The 23,764-nt window shown below is 40.1% G+C and overlaps 1 protein-coding gene across 1 annotated transcript in view; it reads left to right on the forward strand.

The window, feature by feature from the left end:
* PTPRA (protein tyrosine phosphatase receptor type A) overlaps positions 1-23,764 on the forward strand; it is a 586,312-nt gene that overhangs the window by 315,904 nt on the left and 246,644 nt on the right. Inside the window, exon 5 of the mRNA XM_053704306.1 lies at positions 18,853-18,873. Coding sequence (XP_053560281.1) covers positions 18,853-18,873 — 21 coding nt within the window. The remainder of the gene's footprint in view (positions 1-18,852; positions 18,874-23,764) is intronic.

Below are 23,764 nucleotides of genomic sequence, written 5' to 3' on the forward strand. Positions count from 1 at the left end.
TCCATTCAAGCATCCAAATCTAATTTCTCTGCAACTGACTGCTTGGAGATTGAACGCTTGATTTTATCAAAGCGGGGTTTCTCTGAGTCGGTCTGATTCAGGCTCGAAAGCCTGTCACCAGGAAGATCTATCATAAGATATGGCGTAAATATCTTTTTTGGTGTGAATCCAAAGACTACTCATGGAGTAAGATCAGGATTCCTAGGATTTTGTCTTTTCTCCAAGAAGGATTGGAGAAAGGATTGTCCGCTAGTTCCTTAAAGGGACAGATATCTGCTTTGTCTATTCTGTTGCACAAGCGTCTGGCAGATGTCCCAGACATTTAGGCTTTTTGTCAGGCTTTAGTTAGAATTAAGCCTGTGTTTAAACCTGTTGCTCCGCCATGGAGTCTCAATTTAGTTCTGCAATCCATAGATATTAAGCTTCTATCTTGGAAAGTTCTGTTTTTAGTTGCTATCTCTTCAGCTCGAAGAGTTTCTGAACTATCTGCATTACAATGTGACTCTCCTTATCTTGTTTTCCATGCTGATAAGGTAGTTTTGCGTACCAAACCTGGGTTCTTCCCTAAGGTTGTTTCTAACAGGAATATCAATCAGGAAATTGTTGTTCCTTCTCTGTGTCCTAATCCTTCTTCTAAGAAGGACCGTCTGTTGCACAACTTGGACGTGGTTCGTGCCTTGAAGTTTTATTTGCAGGCAACCAAAGATTTTCGCCAATCATCTTCTTTGTTTGTTGTCTATGCTGGAAAGCCTAGAGGTCAAAAGGCTACGTCTACCTCTCTTTCCTTTTGGCTGAAAAGCATCATCCGTTTGGCTTATGAGACTGCTGGACAGCAGCCTCCTGAAAGAATTACAGCTCACTACACTAGAGCGGTGGCTTCCACATGGGCTTTTAAAAATGATGCTTCTGTTGAACAGATTTGTAAGGCTGCGACTTGGTCTTCGCTTCATACCTTTTCCAAATTTTACAAATTTGATACATTTGCTCCTTCTGAGGCTATTTTTGTGAGAGAGGTTTTGCAAGCAGTGGTGCCTTCCGTTTAGGTTCCTGTCTTGTCTCTCCCTTCATCCGTGTCCTAAAGCTTTGGTATTGGTATCCCACAAGTTAGGATGAATCCGTGGACTCGGTACATCTTGCAAAAGAAAACAGAATTTATGCTTACCTGATAAATTTCTTTCTTTTGCGATGTACCGAGTCCACGACCCGCCCTGTCTATAAAAGACAGATAGTATTTTTTATGTAAACTTCAGTCGCCTCTGCACCTTATAGTTTCTCCTTTTCTTCTTTGGCCTTCGGTCGAATGACTGGGGGGTGGCATTAAGGGGGGAGCTATATAGACAGCTCTGCTGTCATGCTCTTTTTGCTACTTCCTGTCAGGAAGGACAATATCCCACAAGTTAGGATGAATCCGTGGACTCGGTACATCGCAAAAGAAATAAATTTATCAGGTAAGCATAAATTCTTTTTTTGTAAACAGTTTGAGCTGTCCTGCTCCTTTGCCTCTAGCATGGTCTTATATTGAGTTATGTTGTTCGAGATTTATGATGGGTGATGCCTCCATTTCGCTAATATACGATATCATGTTGGCTAAGCAGGGTGCTCTTTCTATGGATAAAATAATTAATAGATATATATTTTTTTAGATATTGACATGGATAAAATTAAAGCTACTTTTGTGGCCCTTAATTATTGTACAATTTGGTTAATACTATTATTTTGATTGTACGACATATGGTATTTAAGAACTGGAAAACTCGTAAGGCCCCTTCCTTCCCTTTGGTACTTAAGGAAATTCAAGGCCAGATTGTTTTTGAATGCTACCATTTACAGACAGCTTCGGAAAAAAAAATAAAGAAATATCTAAATGGTTGGTCACCAATAATTAAGTCCTTTACGTGTGCTATTCAAAAACAAATTTTGTCCCCGTACTTGAGTTCAGACTCTCTTGCAGAGTTAGACTTGTTAAATAATTTCCTGCCAGAATGGATCTCCTTATAATAGAGAGGTATAGGTTATGCCTGATTTTGTATTGTCTATGTCTGATTTTTTTGATTTTTTTTGTGTATGTTTTATGTATGGAAAAAATCCTGATAAATAAGATTTAAAAAAAAAAAAAAAAAATATATATATATATATATATATATATATATTGGTGTTGGTTATTCAAAACAGGGGAATGTGTAATAAGGGGGTTATCTTTTTAAACAATGCTTTTTGGTGTAGACCATCCCTTGAGTAATCTTATTTATTTAATTTTTAAATCTGATTAATCAAAAATATAATCGGCCAACTAATAGATTATAAAAATAATCGTTGGTTGCAGCCCTACTTCAGTCTACTCTGCACCCTTCTGTCACACAATGTATGGAGGTAGTAGGTCTTATGGTAGCAGCTTCAAACACACTGCCATTTGCAAGCTTTCATTTGCGACCTCTACAGCTGTGCATGCTTAGACAGTGGAACAAGGATTACTCATATTTCTCTCAAGTGAAAAATTTGGATACAGTCACCAGGAGTTCTCTTTCTTGGTGGATTTCCCTAAAACCCATTCTTCAGGGCATGAGTTTCCTTTGTCTGTCCTGGGAGATAATCACCACGGATGCAAGCCTGTCTGGTTTAGGGCCAGCATGGGGTAACCTGAGAGCTCAGCGAGTATGGTCTGTTCAGGAAGCATCTCTCCCCATAAATATACTGAAGCTCAGAGGTATCTTCAATGCCTTAGTGGCGTAGCCCCAGTTGGGTTCCGACCGGTCTATTCAATTTCAATTAGACAACATCACTACAGTGTATGTCAATCATCAAGGTGGAATACGCAGTTCGTTGGCAATGCATAAAGTAGCTTGTATTCTAGACAGGGCAGAACGTCACAAATGTCTTATATCAGCAATCCAAATCCCAGGAGTAGAAAATTGGAAGGCGGATTATCTAAACCGACAAACTCTTCATTAAGGAGAATGGTCTGAATCAGGAGGTTTTTGAGATTGTGCTTCAGTGGAGAGGGTTCCAGAGGTAGATCTCATAGACTCTTGTCTCAATTTCAATCTACAGGCCAAGGGATCCTCAGGCATGGAGTTGATAGATGCGTTGGCAGTTCCTTGGGGTTATCGTCTAGTTTATCGGTTTCTTCCATGTGTGATAACACGACTCAAAAACAAAACAAAAAAGAGATTCCCCGCGATTCTCATAGCTCCTGCCTTACCAAGAAGAACTTGGTATGCAGATCTCAGAAGTCTGTCGTCTGCTGCTCCATGGCATCTTCCACAGAGACCAGATCTCCTGGCTCAGGGTCCGTTATTTTATCTATATCTAGTTTCTCTGAGGCTGACTGCATGGAAATTGAATGGATGATTTTAGCTCAGAGAGGATTCTGTAATTGATACTTTAGTTAAGACTCGTAAGCCTGTGACCCAACGTGAGAATCTCACATATTCCTCAGTTCTTATAAGAGGGGCTTTAAAAGGTCCTTTCAGCTAGTTCTCTTAAAGGGACAGTCTAGTCCAAAACAAACTTTCATTATTCAGATAGGGCATGTCATTTTAAACAATTTTCCAATTTACTTCTATCACCAGTTTTGCTTTGTTCTCTTGGTATTCTTAGTTGAAAGCAAAATCTAGGATGTTCATATGCTAATTTCTCCAACATAGGTGTGTCCGGTCCACGGCGTCATCCTTACTTGTGGGATATTCTCTTCCCCAACAGGAAATGGCAAAGAGCCCAGCAAAGCTGGTCACATGATCCCTCCTAGGCTCCGCCTACCCCAGTCATTCTCTTTGCCGTTGTACAGGCAACATCTCCACGGAGATGGCTTAGAGTTTTTTAGTGTTTAACTGTAGTTTTTATTATTCAATCAAGAGTTTGTTATTTTGAAATAGTGCTGGTATGTACTATTTACTCAGAAACAGAAAAGAGATGAAGATTTCTGTTTGTATGAGGAAAATGATTTTAGCAACCGTAACTAAAATCCATGGCTGTTCCACACAGGACTGTTGAGAGCAATTAACTTCAGTTGGGGGAACAGTGTGCAGTCTCTTGCTGCTTGAGGTATGACACATTCTAACAAGACGATGTAATGCTGGAAGCTGTCATTTTCCCTATGGGATCCGGTAAGCCATGTTTATTACGATCGTAAATAAGGGCTTCACAAGGGCTTATTAAGACTGTAGACTTTTTCTGGGCTAAATCGATTCATTATTAACACATATTTAGCCTTGAGGAATCATTTTATCTGGGTATTTTGATATAATAATATCGGCAGGCACTGTATTAGACACCTTATTCCTTAGGGGCTTTCCCAAAGCATAAGCAGAGCCTCATTTTCGCGCCGGTGTGGCGCACTTGTTTTTGAGAGGCATGGCATGCAGTCGCATGTGAGAGGAGCTCTGATACTTAGAAAAGACTTTCTGAAGGCGTCATTTGGTATCGTATTCCCCTTTGGGCTTGGTTGGGTCTCAGCAAAGCAGATACCAGGGACTGTAAAGGGGTTAAAGTTTAAAACGGCTCCGGTTCCGTTATTTTAAGGGTTAAAGCTTCCAAATTTGGTGTGCAATACTTTTAAGGCTTTAAGACACTGTGGTGAAAATTTGATAAATTTTGAACAATTCCTTCATGTGTTTTTGCAATTGCAGTAATAAAGTGTGTTCAGTTTAAAATTTAAAGTGACAGTAACGGTTTTATTTTAAAACGTTTTTGTACTTGTTATCAAGTTTATGCCTGTTTAACATGTCTGAACTACCAGATAGACTGTGTTCTGAATGTGGGGAAGCCAGAATTCCTATTCATTTAAATAAATGTGATTTATGTGATAATGACAATGATGCCCAAGATGATTCCTCAAGTGAGGGGAGTAAGCATGGTACTGCATCATTCCCTCCTTCGTCTACACGAGTCTTGCCCACTCAGGAGGCCCCTAGTACATCTAGCGCGCCAATACTCCTTACTATGCAACAATTAACGGCTGTAATGGATAATTCTGTCAAAAACATTTTAGCCAAAATAAACACTTGTCAGCGTAAGCGCGGCTGCTCTGTTTTAGATACTGAAGAGCATGACGACGCTGATATTAATATCTCTGAAGGGCCCCTAACCCAGTCTGATGGGGCCAGGGAGGTTTTGTCTGAGGGAGAAATTACTGATTCAGGGAACATTTCTCAACAGGCTGAACCTGATGTGATTGCATTTAAATTTAAGTTGGAACATCTCCGCATTCTGCTTAAGGAGGTATTATCCACTCTGGATGATTGTGACAAGTTGGTCATCCCAGAGAAACTATGTAAAATGGACAAGTTCCTAGAGGTGCCGGGGCTCCCAGAAGCTTTTCCTATACCCAAGCGGGTGGCGGACATTGTTAATAAAGAATGGGAGAGGCCAGGTATTCCTTTCGTCCCTCCCCCCATATTTAAAAAATTGTTTCCTATGGTCGACCCCAGAAAGGACTTATGGCAGACAGTCCCCAAGGTCGAGGGAGCGGTTTCCACTTTAAACAAACGCACCACTATACCCATAGAGGATAGTTGTGCTTTCAAAGATCCTATGGATAAAAAATTAGAAGGTTTGCTTAAAAAGATGTTTGTGCAGCAGGGTTACCTTCTACAACCAATTTCATGCATTGTCCCTGTCGCTACAGCCGCATGTTTCTGGTTCGATGAGCTGATAAAGGCGGTCGATAGTGATTCTCCTCCTTATGAGGAGATTATGGACAGAATCAATGCTCTCAAATTGGCTAATTCTTTCACCCTCGACGCCACTTTGCAATTGGCTAGGTTAGCGGCTAAGAATTCTGGGTTTGCTATTGTGGCGCGCAGAGCGCTTTGGTTGAAATCTTGGTCGGCTGATGCGTCTTCCAAGAACAAGCTACTTAACATTCCTTTCAAGGGGAAAACGCTGTTTGGCCCTGACTTGAAAGAGATTATCTCTGATATCACTGGGGGTAAGGGCCACGCCCTTCCTCAGGATCGGCCTTTCAAGGCAAAAAATAAACCTAATTTTCGTCCCTTTCGTAGAAACGGACCAGCCCAAGGTGCTACGTCCTCTAAGCAAGAGGGTAATACTTCTCAAGCCAAGCCAGCTTGGAGACCAATGCAAGGCTGGAACAAAGGAAAGCAGGCCAAGAAACCTGCCACTGCTACCAAGACTGCATGAAATGTTGGCCCCCGATCCGGGACCGGATCTGGTGGGGGGCAGACTCTCTCTCTTCGCTCAGGCTTGGGCAAGAGATGTTCTGGATCCTTGGGCGCTAGAAATAGTCTCCCAAGGTTATCTTCTGGAATTCAAGGGACTTCCCCCAAGGGGGAGGTTCCACAGGTCTCAGTTGTCTTCAGACCACATAAAAAGACAGGCATTCTTACATTGTGTAGAAGACCTGTTAAAAATGGGAGTGATTCATCCTGTTCCATTAAGAGAACAAGGGATGGGGTTCTACTCCAATCTGTTCATAGTTCCCAAAAAAGAGGGAACGTTCAGACCAATCTTAGATCTCAAGATCTTAAACAAGTTTCTCAAGGTTCCATCGTTCAAGATGGAAACCATTCGAACTATTCTTCCTTCCATCCAGGAAGGTCAATTCATGACCACGGTGGATTTAAAGGATGCGTATCTACATATTCCTATCCACAAGGAACATCATCGGTTCCTAAGGTTCGCATTCCTGGACAAACATTACCAGTTCGTGGCGCTTCCTTTCGGATTAGCCACTGCTCCAAGGATTTTCACAAAGGTACTAGGGTCCCTTCTAGCTGTGCTAAGACCAAGGGGCATTGCTGTAGTACCTTACTTGGACGACATTCTGATTCAGGCGTCGTCCCTTCCTCAAGCAAAGGCTCACACGGACATCGTCCTGGCCTTTCTCAGATCTCACGGATGGAAAGTGAACGTGGAAAAGAGTTCTCTATCCCCGTCAACAAGGGTTCCCTTCTTGGGAACAATTATAGACTCCTTAGAAATGAGGATTTTTCTAACAGAGGCCAGAAAAACAAAACTTCTAGACTCTTGTCGGATACTTCATTCCGTTCCTCTTCCTTCCATAGCTCAGTGCATGGAAGTGATCGGGTTGATGGTAGCGGCAATGGACATAGTTCCTTTTGCGCGCATTCATCTAAGACCATTACAACTGTGCATGCTCAGTCAGTGGAATGGGGACTATACAGACTTGTCTCCGAAGATACAAGTAAATCAGAGGACCAGAGACTCACTCCGTTGGTGGCTGTCCCTGGACAACCTGTCACAAGGGATGACATTCCGCAGACCAGAGTGGGTCATTGTCACGACCGACGCCAGTCTGATGGGCTGGGGCGCGGTCTGGGGATCCCTGAAAGCTCAGGGTCTTTGGTCTCGGGAAGAATCTCTTCTACCGATAAATATTCTGGAACTGAGAGCGATATTCAATGCTCTCAAGGCTTGGCCTCAGCTAGCGAGGGCCAAGTTCATACGGTTTCAATCAGACAACATGACAACTGTTGCGTACATCAACCATCAGGGGGGAACAAGGAGTTCCCTAGCGATGGAAGAAGTGACCAAAATCATTCTATGGGCGGAGTCTCACTCCTGCCACCTGTCTGCTATCCACATCCCAGGAGTGGAAAATTGGGAAGCGGAAATCTTTGCCCAAGTCACTCAGCTGTGGGGCATTCCAGACATGGATCTGATGGCCTCTCGTCAGAACTTCAAAGTTCCTTGCTACGGGTCCAGATCCAGGGATCCCAAGGCGGCTCTAGTGGATGCACTAGTAGCACCTTGGACCTTCAAACTAGCTTATGTGTTCCCGCCCTTTCCTCTCATCCCCAGGCTGGTAGCCAGGATCAATCAGGAGAGGGCGTCGGTGATCTTGATAGCTCCTGCGTGGCCACGCAGGACTTGGTATGCAGATCTGGTGAATATGTCATCGGCTCCACCTTGGAAGCTACCTTTGAGACGAGACCTTCTTGTTCAGGGTCCGTTCGAACATCCGAATCTGGTTTCACTCCAGCTGACTGCTTGGAGATTGAACGCTTGATTTTATCGAAGCGAGGGTTCTCAGATTCTGTTATCGATACTCTTATTCAGGCCAGAAAGCCTGTAACTAGAAAGATTTACCACAAAATTTGGAAAAAATATATCTGTTGGTGTGAATCTAAAGGATTCCCTTGGGACAAGGTTAAGATTCCTAGGATCCTATCCTTCCTTCAAGAAGGATTGGAAAAAGGATTATCTGCAAGTTCCCTGAAGGGACAGATTTCTGCCTTGTCGGTGTTACTTCACAAAAAACTGGCTGCTGTGCCAGATGTTCAAGCTTTTGTTCAGGCTCTGGTTAGAATTAAGCCTGTTTACAAACCTTTGACTCCTCCTTGGAGTCTCAATTTAGTTCTTTCAGTTCTTCAGGGGGTTCCGTTTGAACCCTTGCATTCCGTTGATATTAAATTATTATCTTGGAAAGTTTTGTTTTTAGTTGCAATTTCTTCTGCCAGAAGAGTTTCAGAATTATCTGCTCTGCAGTGTTCTCCTCCTTATCTGGTGTTCCATGCAGATAAGGTGGTTTTACGTACTAAACCTGGTTTTCTTCCAAAAGTTGTTTCTAACAAAAACATTAACCAGGAGATTATCGTACCTTCTCTGTGTCCGAAACCAGTTTCAAAGAAGGAACGTTTGTTGCACAATTTGGATGTTGTTCGCGCTCTAAAATTCTATTTAGATGCTACAAAGGATTTTAGACAAACATCTTCCTTGTTTGTTGTTTATTCCGGTAAAAGGAGAGGTCAAAAAGCAACTTCTACCTCTCTCTCTTTTTGGATTAAAAGCATCATCAGATTGGCTTACGAGACTGCCGGACGGCAGCCTCCCGAAAGAATCACAGCTCATTCCACTAGGGCTGTGGCTTCCACATGGGCCTTCAAGAACGAGGCTTCTGTTGATCAGATATGTAGGGCAGCGACTTGGTCTTCACTGCACACTTTTACCAAATTTTACAAGTTTGATACTTTTGCTTCTTCTGAGGCTATTTTTGGGAGAAAGGTTTTGCAAGCCGTGGTGCCTTCCATTTAGGTGACCTGATTTGCTCCCTCCCTTCATCCGTGTCCTAAAGCTTTGGTATTGGTTCCCACAAGTAAGGATGACGCCGTGGACCGGACACACCTATGTTGGAGAAAACAGAATTTATGTTTACCTGATAAATTACTTTCTCCAACGGTGTGTCCGGTCCACGGCCCGCCCTGGTTTTTTAATCAGGTCTGATAATTTATTTTCTTTAACTACAGTCACCACGGTACCATATGGTTTCTCCTATGCAAATATTCCTCCTTAACGTCGGTCGAATGACTGGGGTAGGCGGAGCCTAGGAGGGATCATGTGACCAGCTTTGCTGGGCTCTTTGCCATTTCCTGTTGGGGAAGAGAATATCCCACAAGTAAGGATGACGCCGTGGACCGGACACACCGTTGGAGAAAGTAATTTATCAGGTAAACATAAATTCTGTTTTCTAAGCCCTTGAAGGCCACCTCTTAGCTCAGGGCATTTTGACAGTTTTTCACCACTAGAGGGTGTTAGTTCATGTGTTTCATATAGATAACACTGTGCTCATGCATGTGGAGTTGCTAGGAGCCAGCACTGATTGGCTAAAATGCAAGTCAAAAGAACTTAAATAAGGGGCAGTTGGCAGAGACTTAAATACAAGATAATCATAGGGGTAAAAAGTGTATTAATATAACTGTTGGTTATCCAAAACTAGGGAATGGGTAATAAAGGGATTATCTATCTTTTAAAACAATAAATATTCTTGTGTAGACTGTCCCTTTAAGGGTCAGATATTATTTCTGTTTTGTTACAAAGGAAATTTTCTCAATTTGAGCCTATGCCTTCTCTTGATATCAAGTTACTATCTTGGAAAGTTTTTTTTATTTTTGTTGGCAATTTCTTCTGCACGTAGAGTGTCTTAATTGTCTGCTCTTCAGTGTTATTCCCCTTATCTGTTTTTTCACAAAGACAAGGCTGTTCTCTGGACGAAATTGTGTTTTCTACCTAAGGTTGTTTCTGCTGCTAACATTAATCAGGACATTGTGGTTCCGTCTTTGTCCTAATCCAGTTTCTTCTAAAGAGAGGTTATTACACAACTTGAATGTGGTTTGAGTATTAAAGTTCTATCATCTTTCGTCTCTTATCATACCTGTTCATTCTTTTCTCTGGCAAGGGCCAAAAGGCCACTATTTCCCTATTCTTTTGGTTGAGAAGTCTTATTAGGATGGCTGACTCAGAGGTGGGTCAGCAGCCTCTGCCTCGTATTACCGCTCATTTTACTCATTCAGTGTCAACGTCTTAGGCCTTCAAAAATGAGGCTTCTGTGGAACAGATCTGCAAGGCTGCAACCTGTTCTTTCCTACATACTTTCACAAAATTTTACCAGTTAGAAGTTTTTGCCTCGCTTGAGGCATCATTAAGGAGTAATGTTCTTCAGGCAGTGGTGCCTAGTAACTAGGTGTCTGCATTTTTTTCTGCTATCAGCCCATCCTAAATTTCTGTGGACTCCACAGCTTGTTTATAGATTCTCATATGTAAGAATAAGGATTTCGTGGACTCTTACTACAATTAGAAAGAAAAGAAAATGTTTTCTTACCTGATGATAAATTATTTTCTTTCTTGGTAATAAGAGTCCACAAACCTGCCCTGAATTTTTTGTAAAGGCACCTCTTTTATCTCTTTTTTGCTTTTTCTGTCCACGATCTTGATATACTGTGAGGGTAGAGGAAGTGGGAGGGATAGTTGAATGCTTTGTTTGTGGTGTCTGCCTCCTCCTGGTGGCCAGGTGATGTAATTCCCATATGTAAGAATAAGGAATTTAGTGGACTCACTACCAAGAAAGAAAAGACTTTGTTAGGTAAGAATACATTTTATTTTTACACCTGTTAACCCACAGGCATCCCACAGAGGGGCATGTTTCAGCTTGACTTTAAAAATCTTACTTTTAATCTACCGCAACAAAGTAAAATAAAAAGTTCTTTCATGTCTATGGCCAGCAGTTCTCATGTTGTCATTTTTCCAGATACTACTTTTATTCTTAGTTCACAAATTTGTAGACCAATTTATTCACTATTTTATTTGTTCTATTACAGTCTGTTAGCTTTTAAATCTAAATAGTAAACATGTTTGATACTGACCAATTTATTTAAAGGGACAGTCTACTTGAAAATGTGTTTAGTTTAAAAAGATAGATAATCCCTTTATAACCCATTCCCCAGTTTTGAATAACCAACATAGTTATATTAATATACAGATTTTTTTTTTTTTTTTACAAATCTATTTTTATTGCATTTTCAAAAGGAATAAATTAAAGAAACATAAAAGGGAAGATTGGGGAAAAAATAATGTGTATTAATGTAGTGAGAAGCACAGAAAAATATACAAACGCTTTAAATGCACAAAGCTAGTAAATCATAAAGAGCACTTAAAGGAACAGGGCACCCCAATTTTTTTCTTTTATGATTTGGATAGAAATACAATTTAAACAACTTTCCAATTTACTTCTGTTATCTAATTTGCTTCATTCTCTTGTTATCCTTTGCTGAAGGAGCAGCATTGCACTACTCGTAGCTAGCTGAACACATTTAGTTGGCCAATCACAAGAGACAAATGTGTGCAGGCACCAATTAGCAGCATCTCCCACTAGTGTAGGATACGTGCATATTCATTTTCAACAAGGGATACCAAGAGAACAAAGCACATTTGAAAATAGAAGTGAATTTAAAAGTCTTAAAATGACCGGCTCTATCTGAATCATGCGAGTTTTAATTTTGACTTTCCTATCCCTTTAAATGTGTTTATTTTATGATTCGGATGAATGCAATTTTAAACAACTTTCCAATTGGCGTCTTATCTAATTTACTTCATTCTCTTGCTATCTTTTGTTGTAAAGATTGCCTAGGTAGGCTCATGAGCAGCAAAACACTCCTGGGAGCTAGCTGCTAATTGGTGGCTGCACATATATGCCTCTGGTCATTGGCTCTCCTGATGTATTTAGCTAGCTCCCTGTAAGGCATTGCTGCTGCTTTAAAGGGACAATCTGCACCATATTTTTTATTGTTAAAAACATAGATAATCTCTTTATTTACCATTCCCTAGTTTTGCATAACCAACACAGTTATAATAATATACTTTTTTTTTATCTCTGTGATTACTTGCATTTTAGCCAATCAGTGCTGACTTCTAGGTAACTCCACATGCATGAGCACAATGTTATCTGTATGACTCATGAACGAACACCCTGTAGTAGGGAAAAACTGTCAAAATGCATTCAGATAAGAGGCGGCCTTCAAGGTCTAAGAAATTGTCATATGAACCGCCTAGGTTTACCAAGAGAACAAAGCAAAATTAATGATAAAAGTAAATTGTAAAGTTGTTTAAAATGACATGCCCTATCTGAATCATGAAAGTTTTATTTTGGACTAAACTGTCCCTTTTAACAAAAGATGAACAAAGCACATTTAATAATAAGAAAATTGAAAAGTTGTATAAAATTGTATGCTCTATCTGAATCATGAAAGCAAAAAATGTTCATCTCCCTTTAAATATTAGAGTCAGAGAGTGAGACTGCTCTCCAAAGGAAGAGAAAGGTGATGATAAAAGCCACAACCCATGATAGTTTAGATAAATAGGACGTTTGTAACAAACCAGATGTGAGTTATACTTTCCTGCTATCCCAATTATTATCAAACATGTCAAAGAAGCTGTGTCAACCCGACTTACAACCAGAGAATCTCTCTCAGGCCGATGAGTGTAAAACTAAATCCATATAGAGTTGTTTTGTTACATGGAACATTTTAGACCATTGTTCACTTGAATGGGCATGACGTCAGAAATAAACATTCATGGATAAGACAGCGTATACAATTTTAAAGTGCCATAAAACAGGTTGAGATCTGTGCATGTCCTAAAAGGGCTAATTAATTTAAAATAGTTTGCATAATTTATTTTTTTTAAAAAGTGCTGGCAAGTAATTTAAAATAATTTTTCAAAAATAAGCAAATTGAATTGCATAGCTAAACTGCCTGGAGCAGCTAACTCCACCCCTTTTATCAGTGTTTAGACACAGGCATTGTATTTCTGAGTTCACAGCTTCCAGGCATGCTCCAGCAGATAATCCCTATTCACTTTTGCATTCTACCAAAAGAACAATAAACATAGATACAGCCATAAAAGGAATTGTGTGGGGGGAGTTAGAGCTTTACAATTCAGAAACTAAAAAGAAAAGGATAATGGCGAGGAATTGCAGTATACATTTGCAGGTAAAGTAATTAAAGTACATATTATATTATGTTGTGTCTATGCCACTTGTTTTATGTCCCTTTTAAGACACTTTTTTTTAAGGCTTAATTCTTTTAGCAAGTTTATGCTGTTCTTTTGGCATACCTAGGTAGCCTAATGTGCTTTAATTCACTACTGGGAACTAGCTGTTGATTGGTGGTTCTATTCACACACAATACTGCTCTGGATTTACCTTTAAAGGGACAGTAAAGTCATAATTAGACATTCATGATTCAGACAGAGAATACCATTTTAAACAACTTTCCAATTTAAAAGGAACAGAATAGAGGGCGCCACATAGTGCAGATCATAAACAACTTAGGATAACGGGCGATGAAATGAGTGAAATCCTACTCACACAGCGTAAAGCACAGATGTGCAGTACCAGCAGTCCGGAACCACGCGTCGTCCGGTAGACCAGCAGAAGAGATCACCGATGGGAGTCCTCGTCTCGCCAGGGAGAGTCCAGAGATACCCAGATATCTGTGGTCAGGATATGCCAATGGGGCAGGAATCAGTGGGAATCCACCAGCAGGTCCGGGGGAGCAATGCCACGTGTGGAAAAAAGTCCAAGGATAGATTACACCAAGGACAAATATAATGAATCAACAGCAGATGGAGAGTTTCAAAAGGATTAAAATTTATTATAATAATAAAAACAGCAATGCGTTTCTCAGTGCTATACACTGTTTCATCAGGCTATAGCACATTACACCCCCTGATCCTTCCCAACAGCTCTCTTTCCTTCCCCGCCATGTTAAGTACTGGCAGAAAGTCTGCCAGTACTAAAATAAGCTATCTTTGATTTTTCTAAAAAAATAATTTTAAGCATATTTGCTGCTCTGTAGGTATCCCCTTTTAGCCCCCAACCTCCCTGATCCCCACCAAACAGCTCTCTAACCCTCCCCCTCTAACTTATTGGTAGCCATCTTGGGTCTGCCAGTACCCAGTTTACAATAAAATAGATTTTTAAAAAAAAAATGTTTTATATTTTTTCTGTAGTGTAGCTTGCCCCCCCCCAAGACCAACCCCCCACCCCCTCCCAGATCCCTTAGATTATTTTTATTATACTTTAATTTCCCCCTCCCTGCAACTTTTTCTTAAATATTTTTCTGCATTGTAGTGGTTCCTACCCGTGCACGCTCGCGTCCCCGACTACCCCGCCCACGATACCGCCCCCTCTGCATCAAAGAAGGCATCGATGGCCACCCACCCGCTTCCCACGCCAGTTCCACCAACCAACGATTGCGGCCATCGATGGCCGATGCAGAGAGGACCACAGAGTGGCTCTCTCTGCATCGGACTGCTAACGAATGTTATTGCAGGATGCCTCGATATCTAGGCATCACTGCAATAACCGGAAAGCGGCTGGAAGCGATCAGGATCGCTTCCACCGCTTTCAGAGACTGAGGACGTGCAGGGTATTTTTTTGGAGGACGTACCCTGCACGTCCTCTGTCGTTAAGGGGTTAAGCAATTTTCTAATTTACCCCTGTTATCAATTTTTCTTTGTTCTCTTAGTATCTTTGTTTAGCTTGTAGGGTTAATTTTAGCTTTAGTGTAGAGATCAGCCTCCCACCTGACACATTCCACCCCCTGATCCCTCCCTGACCCCCCTCAAACAGCTCTATTCCCTCCCCTTACAATTGTCACCGCCATCTTAATTAATGGCAGAAAGTCTACCAATATGAAAATTAAAGCCTTTTTTTCTTTCTAATGGCACAGTAAGTCCACGGATCATCTTAATTACTGCTGGTCAGGAGTGATATTCCGAACATTCATTAAGATGATCCGTGGACTCACCGTGCCAAAAAAATAAATAAATTGATCAGGTAAGAATAATTTTTAAAAAAAAAATATTTGCTGCAGTGTAGGTTTCCCCCTAACTCATCAACCTCCCTGATTCCCCCCCCCCAACCCTCTCTCTAACCCTCCCCTCTACCTAATTGCCGCAATCTTAGGTACGCGGGGGGCATGCAGAAATAGCGCAGTTTTGCGCAAGATCGCGGCAGAGAGAAGCCCAGGACTGCAGCGACGTACAGGGACAAGGTTGCTGGTCCTTAAGGACATAACGACCAGCTGGTCGTTAAGGGGTTAAAGAAGAACAAAGCTTTTGTTACTGGGCAAACTATAAAGGGACTTCCGGTCAAAATTTAAATGCACATAGATGAATTACATATTTGAATAGAAACACATTTACAATATACATGTGATAGCAAAAATGCTTCTAGTAAAAGTTATCGCTGTTTTAGTGTTAACATTTTTCTCTGCACGTGCATGTGAAGCATAGCTAGATACTCTCAGTGCACCAGCATTTTATATACTCAGAGCACCAGTGGGGTTTGTAACATGTCAGCAATTAACAAGCGGAGTCATTACCAGATGGAACAAGCGTCTTAGGGTCTTTGACCAAGTGCTGTGTTTAAAATGCTGGTGCACGGTACATACTTAAAGGGACAGTCTAGGCCAAAATAAACTTTCATGATTCAGATAGAGCATGTAATTTTAAACAATTTTCCAATTTACTTTTATCACCAATTTGCTTTGTTCTCTTGGTATTCTTAGTTGAAAGTTTAACTCTAGGAGGTTCATATGCTAATTTCTTAGACCTTGAAGGCCACCTCTTTTCAGATTGCATTTTAACAGATTTTCACCACTAGAGGGTGTTAGTTCATGTATTTCATATAGATAACACTGTGCTCGTGCACGTGAAGTTATCTGGGAGCAGGCACTGATTGGCTAGACTGCAAGTCTGTCAAAAGAACTGAAATAAAGGGGCAGTTTGCAGAGGCTTAGATACAAGATAATCACAGAGGTTAAAAGTATATTAATATAACTGTTGGTTATGCAAAATTGGGGAATGGGTAATAAAGGGATTATCTATCTTTTAAAACAATAAAAATTCTGGTGTAGACTGTCCCTTTAACAATCAATTCTAAATAATTTGGACAAGAAAGAAATCGTGAAGGGATGAGGTTTTTTTCTGGCCGGCTCCCCCCTGTCTATCTAGACTCATTTCAAACCCGTATCAACCAGGGCCTGAAGACCCCATTGTTCGCTTCTGAATAGGAAATCCACGGTCCTCATATCAGAAAGAATTGGTCCTTAGAATCCTTTGAAACAGCTATAGCTTTTATTAGAAGCATATTTGCTAATACTTTTATATCACAAAAATGCTTCTATTCAATACTGAAATGCATACATTTGGATTCCTCTTGTCATTGGCTTACCCATTTGTTCAACTAGTTCCCAGTAGTGCATTGCTGCTCCTTTAAAAAAAGATAGTGAAAGAATGAAGCAAAATTGATAATAGAAGTAAACTGGAAAATTGTGTCCTTTATTTGAATAATGAGACGGAAATAATTTGGGTGTCGTGTTCCTTTTTAAAAGGGAAAGCGGAGACTCCAGACTTAACACTGCTATATTCTGCACAGTCTTTGGCTACACACTCTAATGTCCGGGGTATGCGTATGTTTAGGTCATTTATGGCTTTTAGTTAATATTTTTAATGTAAAAATGAGAACGCGGTCTCATTCAGTTCGATAAAAAAACCTTATTTAAATACAGTTTTGGTTATTTTGTGAATCAGGACGAATGACCAAATGTCCTTAATTGTCCTTAGCAAATAACCCTAGGTTACAACATGGTGACGGTCATTGCTTTATAGACACTAAAACTTTACATGTATTTTTTTCAATATTGAAAAAAACGAATATAATTTTGAAAAATGAGTTTGCTTGTTCTCAGGATATGTGCTTTGAATATAGCATTCTATCTAGCATGTATTTAATGTTTAATACATTTTGTGCATTTGGGTACTTCATTGGGATCCAAATGCGGAAGTGAGTGTGGAAGTAAGCGCAGAGTGTGGAAGTAAGCGCTATTCTGCTCTTTTTGGAACTGGATCAATTCTGGTGCAAGATCACCACCTATCTGGATTTGCACAAAACTTAACACAGTGATCTTACCCCAGAATCAATCCGGCTCCAAAAAGAGCAGAATAGTGCTTAATGCACAAGTCTATTGTTTAATGTCCCTTTAAATAAAGTATGCGTGCCTTCAGACTGCCTCCATAAACATTGCCCGCGTTTCAGTCTGCCACTCTTACAGCAGCATTTAATTCTGTTCGGCTAAGTTGTAGCTGTTTACAGTGTATTCTCATCTGCACTGGACTGTGAAAGCTTAGCAGCATCTGACCAGAAAAGAGAGGCTGTCAAAAATCTAAACCGCGATACCAACAATGAGGGAGCGAGTAGGAGATGCATACAAATTACAACCAATGGTCAGGTGACGCACACATTTACACATTTTATAAACATTTATTGGGACCAGTACAAAAACCTACCGTCACACTAACCTCTCCTGATTTATTCCCATACATCACTTACCGATTACCTAGATTGATGGATCTAAGGTCCTGGTAGGAGTGAGTTCTGCCAGCCCTTTTTTCTCTTTCATTTTATACTACTTACCCTTTACGCTATATAGAACCCTCATTCTTTTTATGGTCTTCCCCGTATTGCTCCACTGTATACCTGCAATTAAAACGTATTGGATTGCCTGGAAGTATAGTATAATATACTGAGAAACCTCTCAATTAATAGTGGCGAAAATTCAAAAAGATCATAGTATGGAGGAGAATGTGAAAGGAAGATCAAGCCTATATTTGAATGTTTGAATTTGTATGCAACTGAATAGTTTATTATTTATGTATTAATGAGATGACCATTTTACTAACCACCTGGCTAAAATGTAAGCCAATATTAAACTAAAATTAGCTTATACATCTAATATACCATGTAGGTGATTATTTTGCCTTTAATTAGGGCTATTTTAATCATATAAATATTTAGTTTTTTTAAATGAAAACCCTGGGCATCCACAGGTCAGCAAAGTTGTTCTTCTCTTCTCCAGCAGGTAATACAGCCAACCAGAAGGCTATTGTACGGGACACGCTCTCTGCATAGAGCACTGGTTTTCCTGGGTAGCAGGAAGAAGCTGTGTTGGTGCGACATGTCTGTTCTCGTACAAAATATGTTTTATAAGCATTTAAAATTGTTATATTTGTTTAATTAGACGCATATACATCTTTGCATGGCTCAGGGTAATGGATTCTACAGGACGTGCTTCAGCTTTTCTGGCTAATGGGAAATCCCTCATTTATTACAATTTATCAAGAGTAGTAATTTTAGTTCTACTTATACATAATTAAACCATTTTATGAACAGATACATTTTGAAATGAATGTCCCTTTGTCAGTTTCCTTACACATCCATTTAATATTTCCCACTATTTCCTGGAGTTCGCTCTGTTCCTTTTTTGTTCTCACATCTCTACCCCCCTTATCTGCCAGCTGATTCTATTGAGTGCCCATTACGGTCAGGCTGGAATTATTAGAACACTTGTAGAAATGGAGAGGGAACATGCAGGGAAAACGTTACTGTTTTCCTAGAAGTGGAAACTACTGAATAAATGTATGATAGTCCAGGTGAGGAAAGCGCCGCAAAACGCCATGTTTCAAGTTACTGAGCCAGAAATGGCAGCCCGTGTAATGATCAGCAGAGGGTAATTGTGTTTTTTTTTTTCTTTTCAGATGCAACAACAGAAGGGCAAGGTAAGCCTGCTTTATTTTCTGTAAGTGATTCTAAAATAAAATTCATTAGCTATATTGAAAACCACGTTTTTAAGGGGCATTGTACTAAATAAAATAATAATTCCATGTGCCATTATTTTTTTTTTATTTTTTTTTACAAAATATAGTGCTTTTTTGTGTGTGTGTGTGGTGGGGGGGGCTGTTTCCTTTGGCTGATATTGGCAGCTCCCATATAAAAAGCTGGTATATTCAGCAGAGAGAAATACAATCCTAGTTGTACACAGTTATGATCATGTTGTTTTTACTTTCAACAGCTTTTACTTGGGTTTTTTATTGGCTTCTGTAAAGAAGCGCTGAGGGAATAGGAGGAGCTCAGGTCTGCAAAGGTTACACTTTAGATAATAAGGAGAATTCTAGGATGAGATACTAAAAAGGCAATAAGTGACACAAGTAGAATTGGGGGCTGTCATGTAGGCTAAAACAAGGTACAGGAATAATAGAGCCCCAGCAGTGAAGATTCTCATAAGTTATGGTTAGAGAAACAGCGAACTGTGACACAAATTTCATAGGATTCGAGGGTTTGGTGATGGTGGTCGACAGCATCAAAGACTGCAGACAGATTAACAATGGGTAATGGCTGTAATTAATAGGCAGTGTCCTGTTGTAAAGCGGCTTTGTAACTTCTGCACTTACAGTATCTCACAAAAGTGAGTACACCCCTCACATTTTTGTAAATATTTTATTATAACTTTTCATGTGACAACACTGAAGAAATTACACTTTGCTACAATGTAAAGTAGTGAGTGTACAGCATGTATAACAGTGTAAATTTGCTGTCCCCTCAAAATGCCAACATGTACTGTGACATACTGAAGCAGAGCATGATCCCCTCCCTTTGGAGACTGGGCCGCAGGGCTGTTTTCCAACATAACGACCCCAAACTGACCTCTGACGACCACTGCCTCGCTAAAGAAGCTGAGGTTAAAGGTGATGGACTGGCCAAGCATGTCTCCAGACCTAAACCCTATTGAGCATCTGTGGGACATCCTCAAACGGAAGGTGGGGGAGCGCAAGGTCTCTAACATCCACCAGCTCCGTGATGTCGTCATGGAGAAGTGGAATAGGACCCCAGTGGCAACCTGTGAAGCTCTGGTGGACTCCATGCCCTAAAGGGTTAAGGCAGTGCTGGAAAATAATGGTGGCCACACAAAATATTTACACTTTGGGCCCAATTTGGACATTTCCACTTAGGGGTGTACTCACTTTTGTTGCCAATGGTTTAGACATTAATGGCTGTGAGAGTTATTTTGAGGGGACAGCAAATTTACACTGTTATACAGGCTGTACACTCACTACTTTACATTGTAGCAAAGTATAATTTCTTCAGTGTTGTCACATGAAAAGATATAATAAAATATTTACAAAAATGTGAGGGGGTGTACTCACAATACCTCTGTATTGTTAGTAGGCATACCGCTGATGAGGTGATAGGTGATAGGTTTGTGATTGGCTGTATAAACTCTACATTGAAACAAAAGGCTGAAAGTGATTCATTAAAATGTAATCATAATTTCTTTCATGTAATTGGCAAGAGTCCATGAGCTAGTGACGTATGGGATATATAATCCTACCAGGAGGGGCAAAATTTCCCAAACCTCAAAATGCCTATAAATACACCCCTCGCCACACTCACAATTCAGTTTTACAAACTTTGCCTCCCTATTAAGGTTGTAAAGTAAGTTTGTGCTTTATTTTCTGTGATATGCACTTCTCAGCATTTTGAAGCCTGATTCCTCTGAGTACTGTGAATGTCGGAGGGATGTGAAGGGAGTATCACCTATTGAATTCTATTTTTTTCCTCACGGGAATTTTTTTTCCATAGGTTCGCTGTTATCAGTCGTGGAGATTCATCTCCTACCTCCCTTTTCAGATTGATATACTCTCATATTCCATTACCTCTACTGATAACTGTTTCAGCTGGTTTGGCTATCTGTTATATGTGGATGGGTGTCTTTTGGTAAGTATGTTTTCATTACTTAAGACACTCTCGGCTATGGTTTGGCACTTTATTTATTAATATAAAGTTCTAAATATATGTATTGTACTTTAATTTGCCATGAGTCAGGTTTTTGTATATTTCCTTTTGCAGACTATCGGTTTCACAATTGGGAAAATATATTTAGGAAGTTATTTTTTCTTACCTGGGGTATAGTCTTTTCTTCAAATTGACTGCTTTTTCATTAAATTTCACTGGCAAAATTAGGCTTGCGCGGTCGCAAAATGCTGATATTTATTGCGTCATTCTTGGCGCAATAATTTTTTTGGAGTGAAGGTACGTTCGTTGACGCAAATTCGTAATTTCAGGCATCTTAGTTGACGTCAGGTTTCCTTGCACAAGGTTGCGTCTGCCATGACGCGAGTTGAGTCATTTTCGGATGTTAGCGGCAAAAAATTTCATTTTGCGTTGTACGTCATACATGGCGCCAAATAAATTATTTATTTAAACCCCACTTCCTATATGCTCCTTGCTTTTTTCTATGCTCAGAGGGCTATGCTGTTTGCATTTTTTCCCCATTCCTGAAACTGCCATGTAAGGAAATTTATAATTTTGCTTTATATGTTGTTTTTTCTCTTACATTTGCAAGATGTCTCAATCTGATCCTGTCTCAGAAACCACGGTTGGATTCCTGCTGCCTGATAACAGTTCTACCAAAGATAAGTGTATCTATTGTAAGTTAGAAGAGATTATATCTCCAGCTGTGGTATGTAATAGTTGTCATGATAAGCTATTACATGCAGAGAATGTATCCATCAGTACTAGTACAATGCCTGTTGTTCCTTCAACATTTAATGTACATGATATCCCTGTGAATATAAAAGATTTTATTGCTGATGCGATTCAGAAGGCTTTGTCTGCTATTGCGCCTTCTAATAAACGTAAAAGGTCTTTTAAAACTTCTCATAGTTGATGAAATTTCAAATGACCGAGAACATACTAAATTATCATTCTCTGTTGAGGATCTATCTGATTCAGAAGATCCTACCTCAGATATTGACACTGACAAATCTTATCTCTTTAAGATGTAGTATATTTGTTCCTTGTTAAAAGAGGTGGTGTTTAACTAAAACTAGTAAACATTTAAATTCTGTTTATAAACCTCCTGTGGTTACTCCAGAGGTTTTTTTTCCAGTTCCTGGTGCTATTTCTGATATGATTTCAAAGGAATGGCATAGGCTGGTACTTCTTTTATTCCTTCTTCTAGGTTCAAAAGGTTGTATCTTTTGCCAGCAGTTAGATAGGAGTTTTGGGAAAAAAATCCCCAAAGTTGATGGGGCTATTTCTACTCTTGCTAAACATACTACTATTCCTATGGAAGATAGTGCTTCCTTTAAGGACCCTTTAGATAGGAAACTTGAATCTTATCTAAGGAAAGCTTATTTATATTCTGGCTATCTTCTTGGGCCTGCCATTTCTATGGCTGATGTTGCAGCTGCATCAAATTTTTGGTTGGAAATCTTAGCGCAACAGGAAACAGACCCTATTTGTTTAGCATTGTTCACTTGCTTCAACATGCTAATCATTTTATCTGTGATGCCATTTTTGATATCATCAAAACTGATGTTAGATCTATGTCTTTAGCTATTTTAGCTAGAAGAGCTTTGGAGACTAATTAAATTGGTTTCAGCTTGTCGGAACCGTCAGTCTCAATCATTCCCTTCAGTAGCTTTGTGCATGGAAGTTTTAGGTCTCATGACTGCAGCATCGGACTCGATCCCCTTTGCTCGTTTTCATATGAGACCTCTCCAGCTTTGTATGCTGAATCAATGGTGCAGGGATTATACAAATATATCTCAATTAATATCCTTAAATCCCAACGTTCGACTCTCTCTGACTTGATGGTTAGATCACCATAGTATAGTTCAAGGGGCCTCTTTTGTTCGTCTTACATGGACTGTGATCACAACAGATGCTAGTCTTTCAGGTTGGGGAGCTGTTTGGGGATCTCTGACAGCACAAGGGGTTTGGAAATCTCGAGGTGAGGTTACTAATCTATATTTATAACTCCGTGCTATTTTCAGGGCTCTTCAGGTTTGGCCTCTGTTGAAGAGAGAACCGTTCATTTGTTTTCAGACAGACAATATCACAACTTTGGCATATGTCAATCATCAGGGTGGGACTCACAGTCCCCTAGCTATGAAAGAAGTATCTCTGATAGTTTCTTGGGCGGAATCCGGCTCTTGTGTAATTTCTGCGGTACATATCCCAGGTGTAGACAATTGGGAAGCGGATTATCTCAGCCTTCAGACTTTACATCCGGGGGAGTGGCCACTCCATCCAGATGTGTTTTTTCAGATTGTTCAGATGTGGGGTCTTCCAGAAATAGATCTGATGGCTTCACATCTAAACCAGAAACTTTCCAGGGATCTTCAGGCGGAGTCGGTGAATGCGTTAGCAGTTCCTTGGTTTTACCAACCTGCTTGTATCTCCCCGCCTCTAGTTTTTCTTCCAAGAGTGATCTCCAAGATCATCATGGAACGATCGTTTGTGTTTCTGGTAGCCCCAGCATGGCCTCACAGATTATGGTATGCGGATCTTGTCCGGATGTCCAGTTGCCAACCTTGGCCACTTCCTTTAACTCCAGACCTTCTGTCTCAAGGGCCGTTTTTCCATCAGGATCTCAAATCATTAAATTTGAAGGTATGGAAATTGAACGCTTAGTCCTTAGTCATAGAGGTTTCTCTGACTCAGTAATTGATACTATGTTGCAGGCTCGTAAATCTGTAGGAAGATTTATTATCAAGTTTGAAAGACATATTTCATGGTGTAATTCTCATAAATTCTTCTGGCATTCTTTTAGAATTCATAGAATTTTACAGTTTCTTCAGGATGGTTTGGATAAAGTTTTGTCTG

Source organism: Bombina bombina, chromosome 2 (assembly GCF_027579735.1).
Source record: "Bombina bombina isolate aBomBom1 chromosome 2, aBomBom1.pri, whole genome shotgun sequence".
Taxonomy (NCBI): Eukaryota; Metazoa; Chordata; class Amphibia; order Anura; family Bombinatoridae; genus Bombina; species Bombina bombina.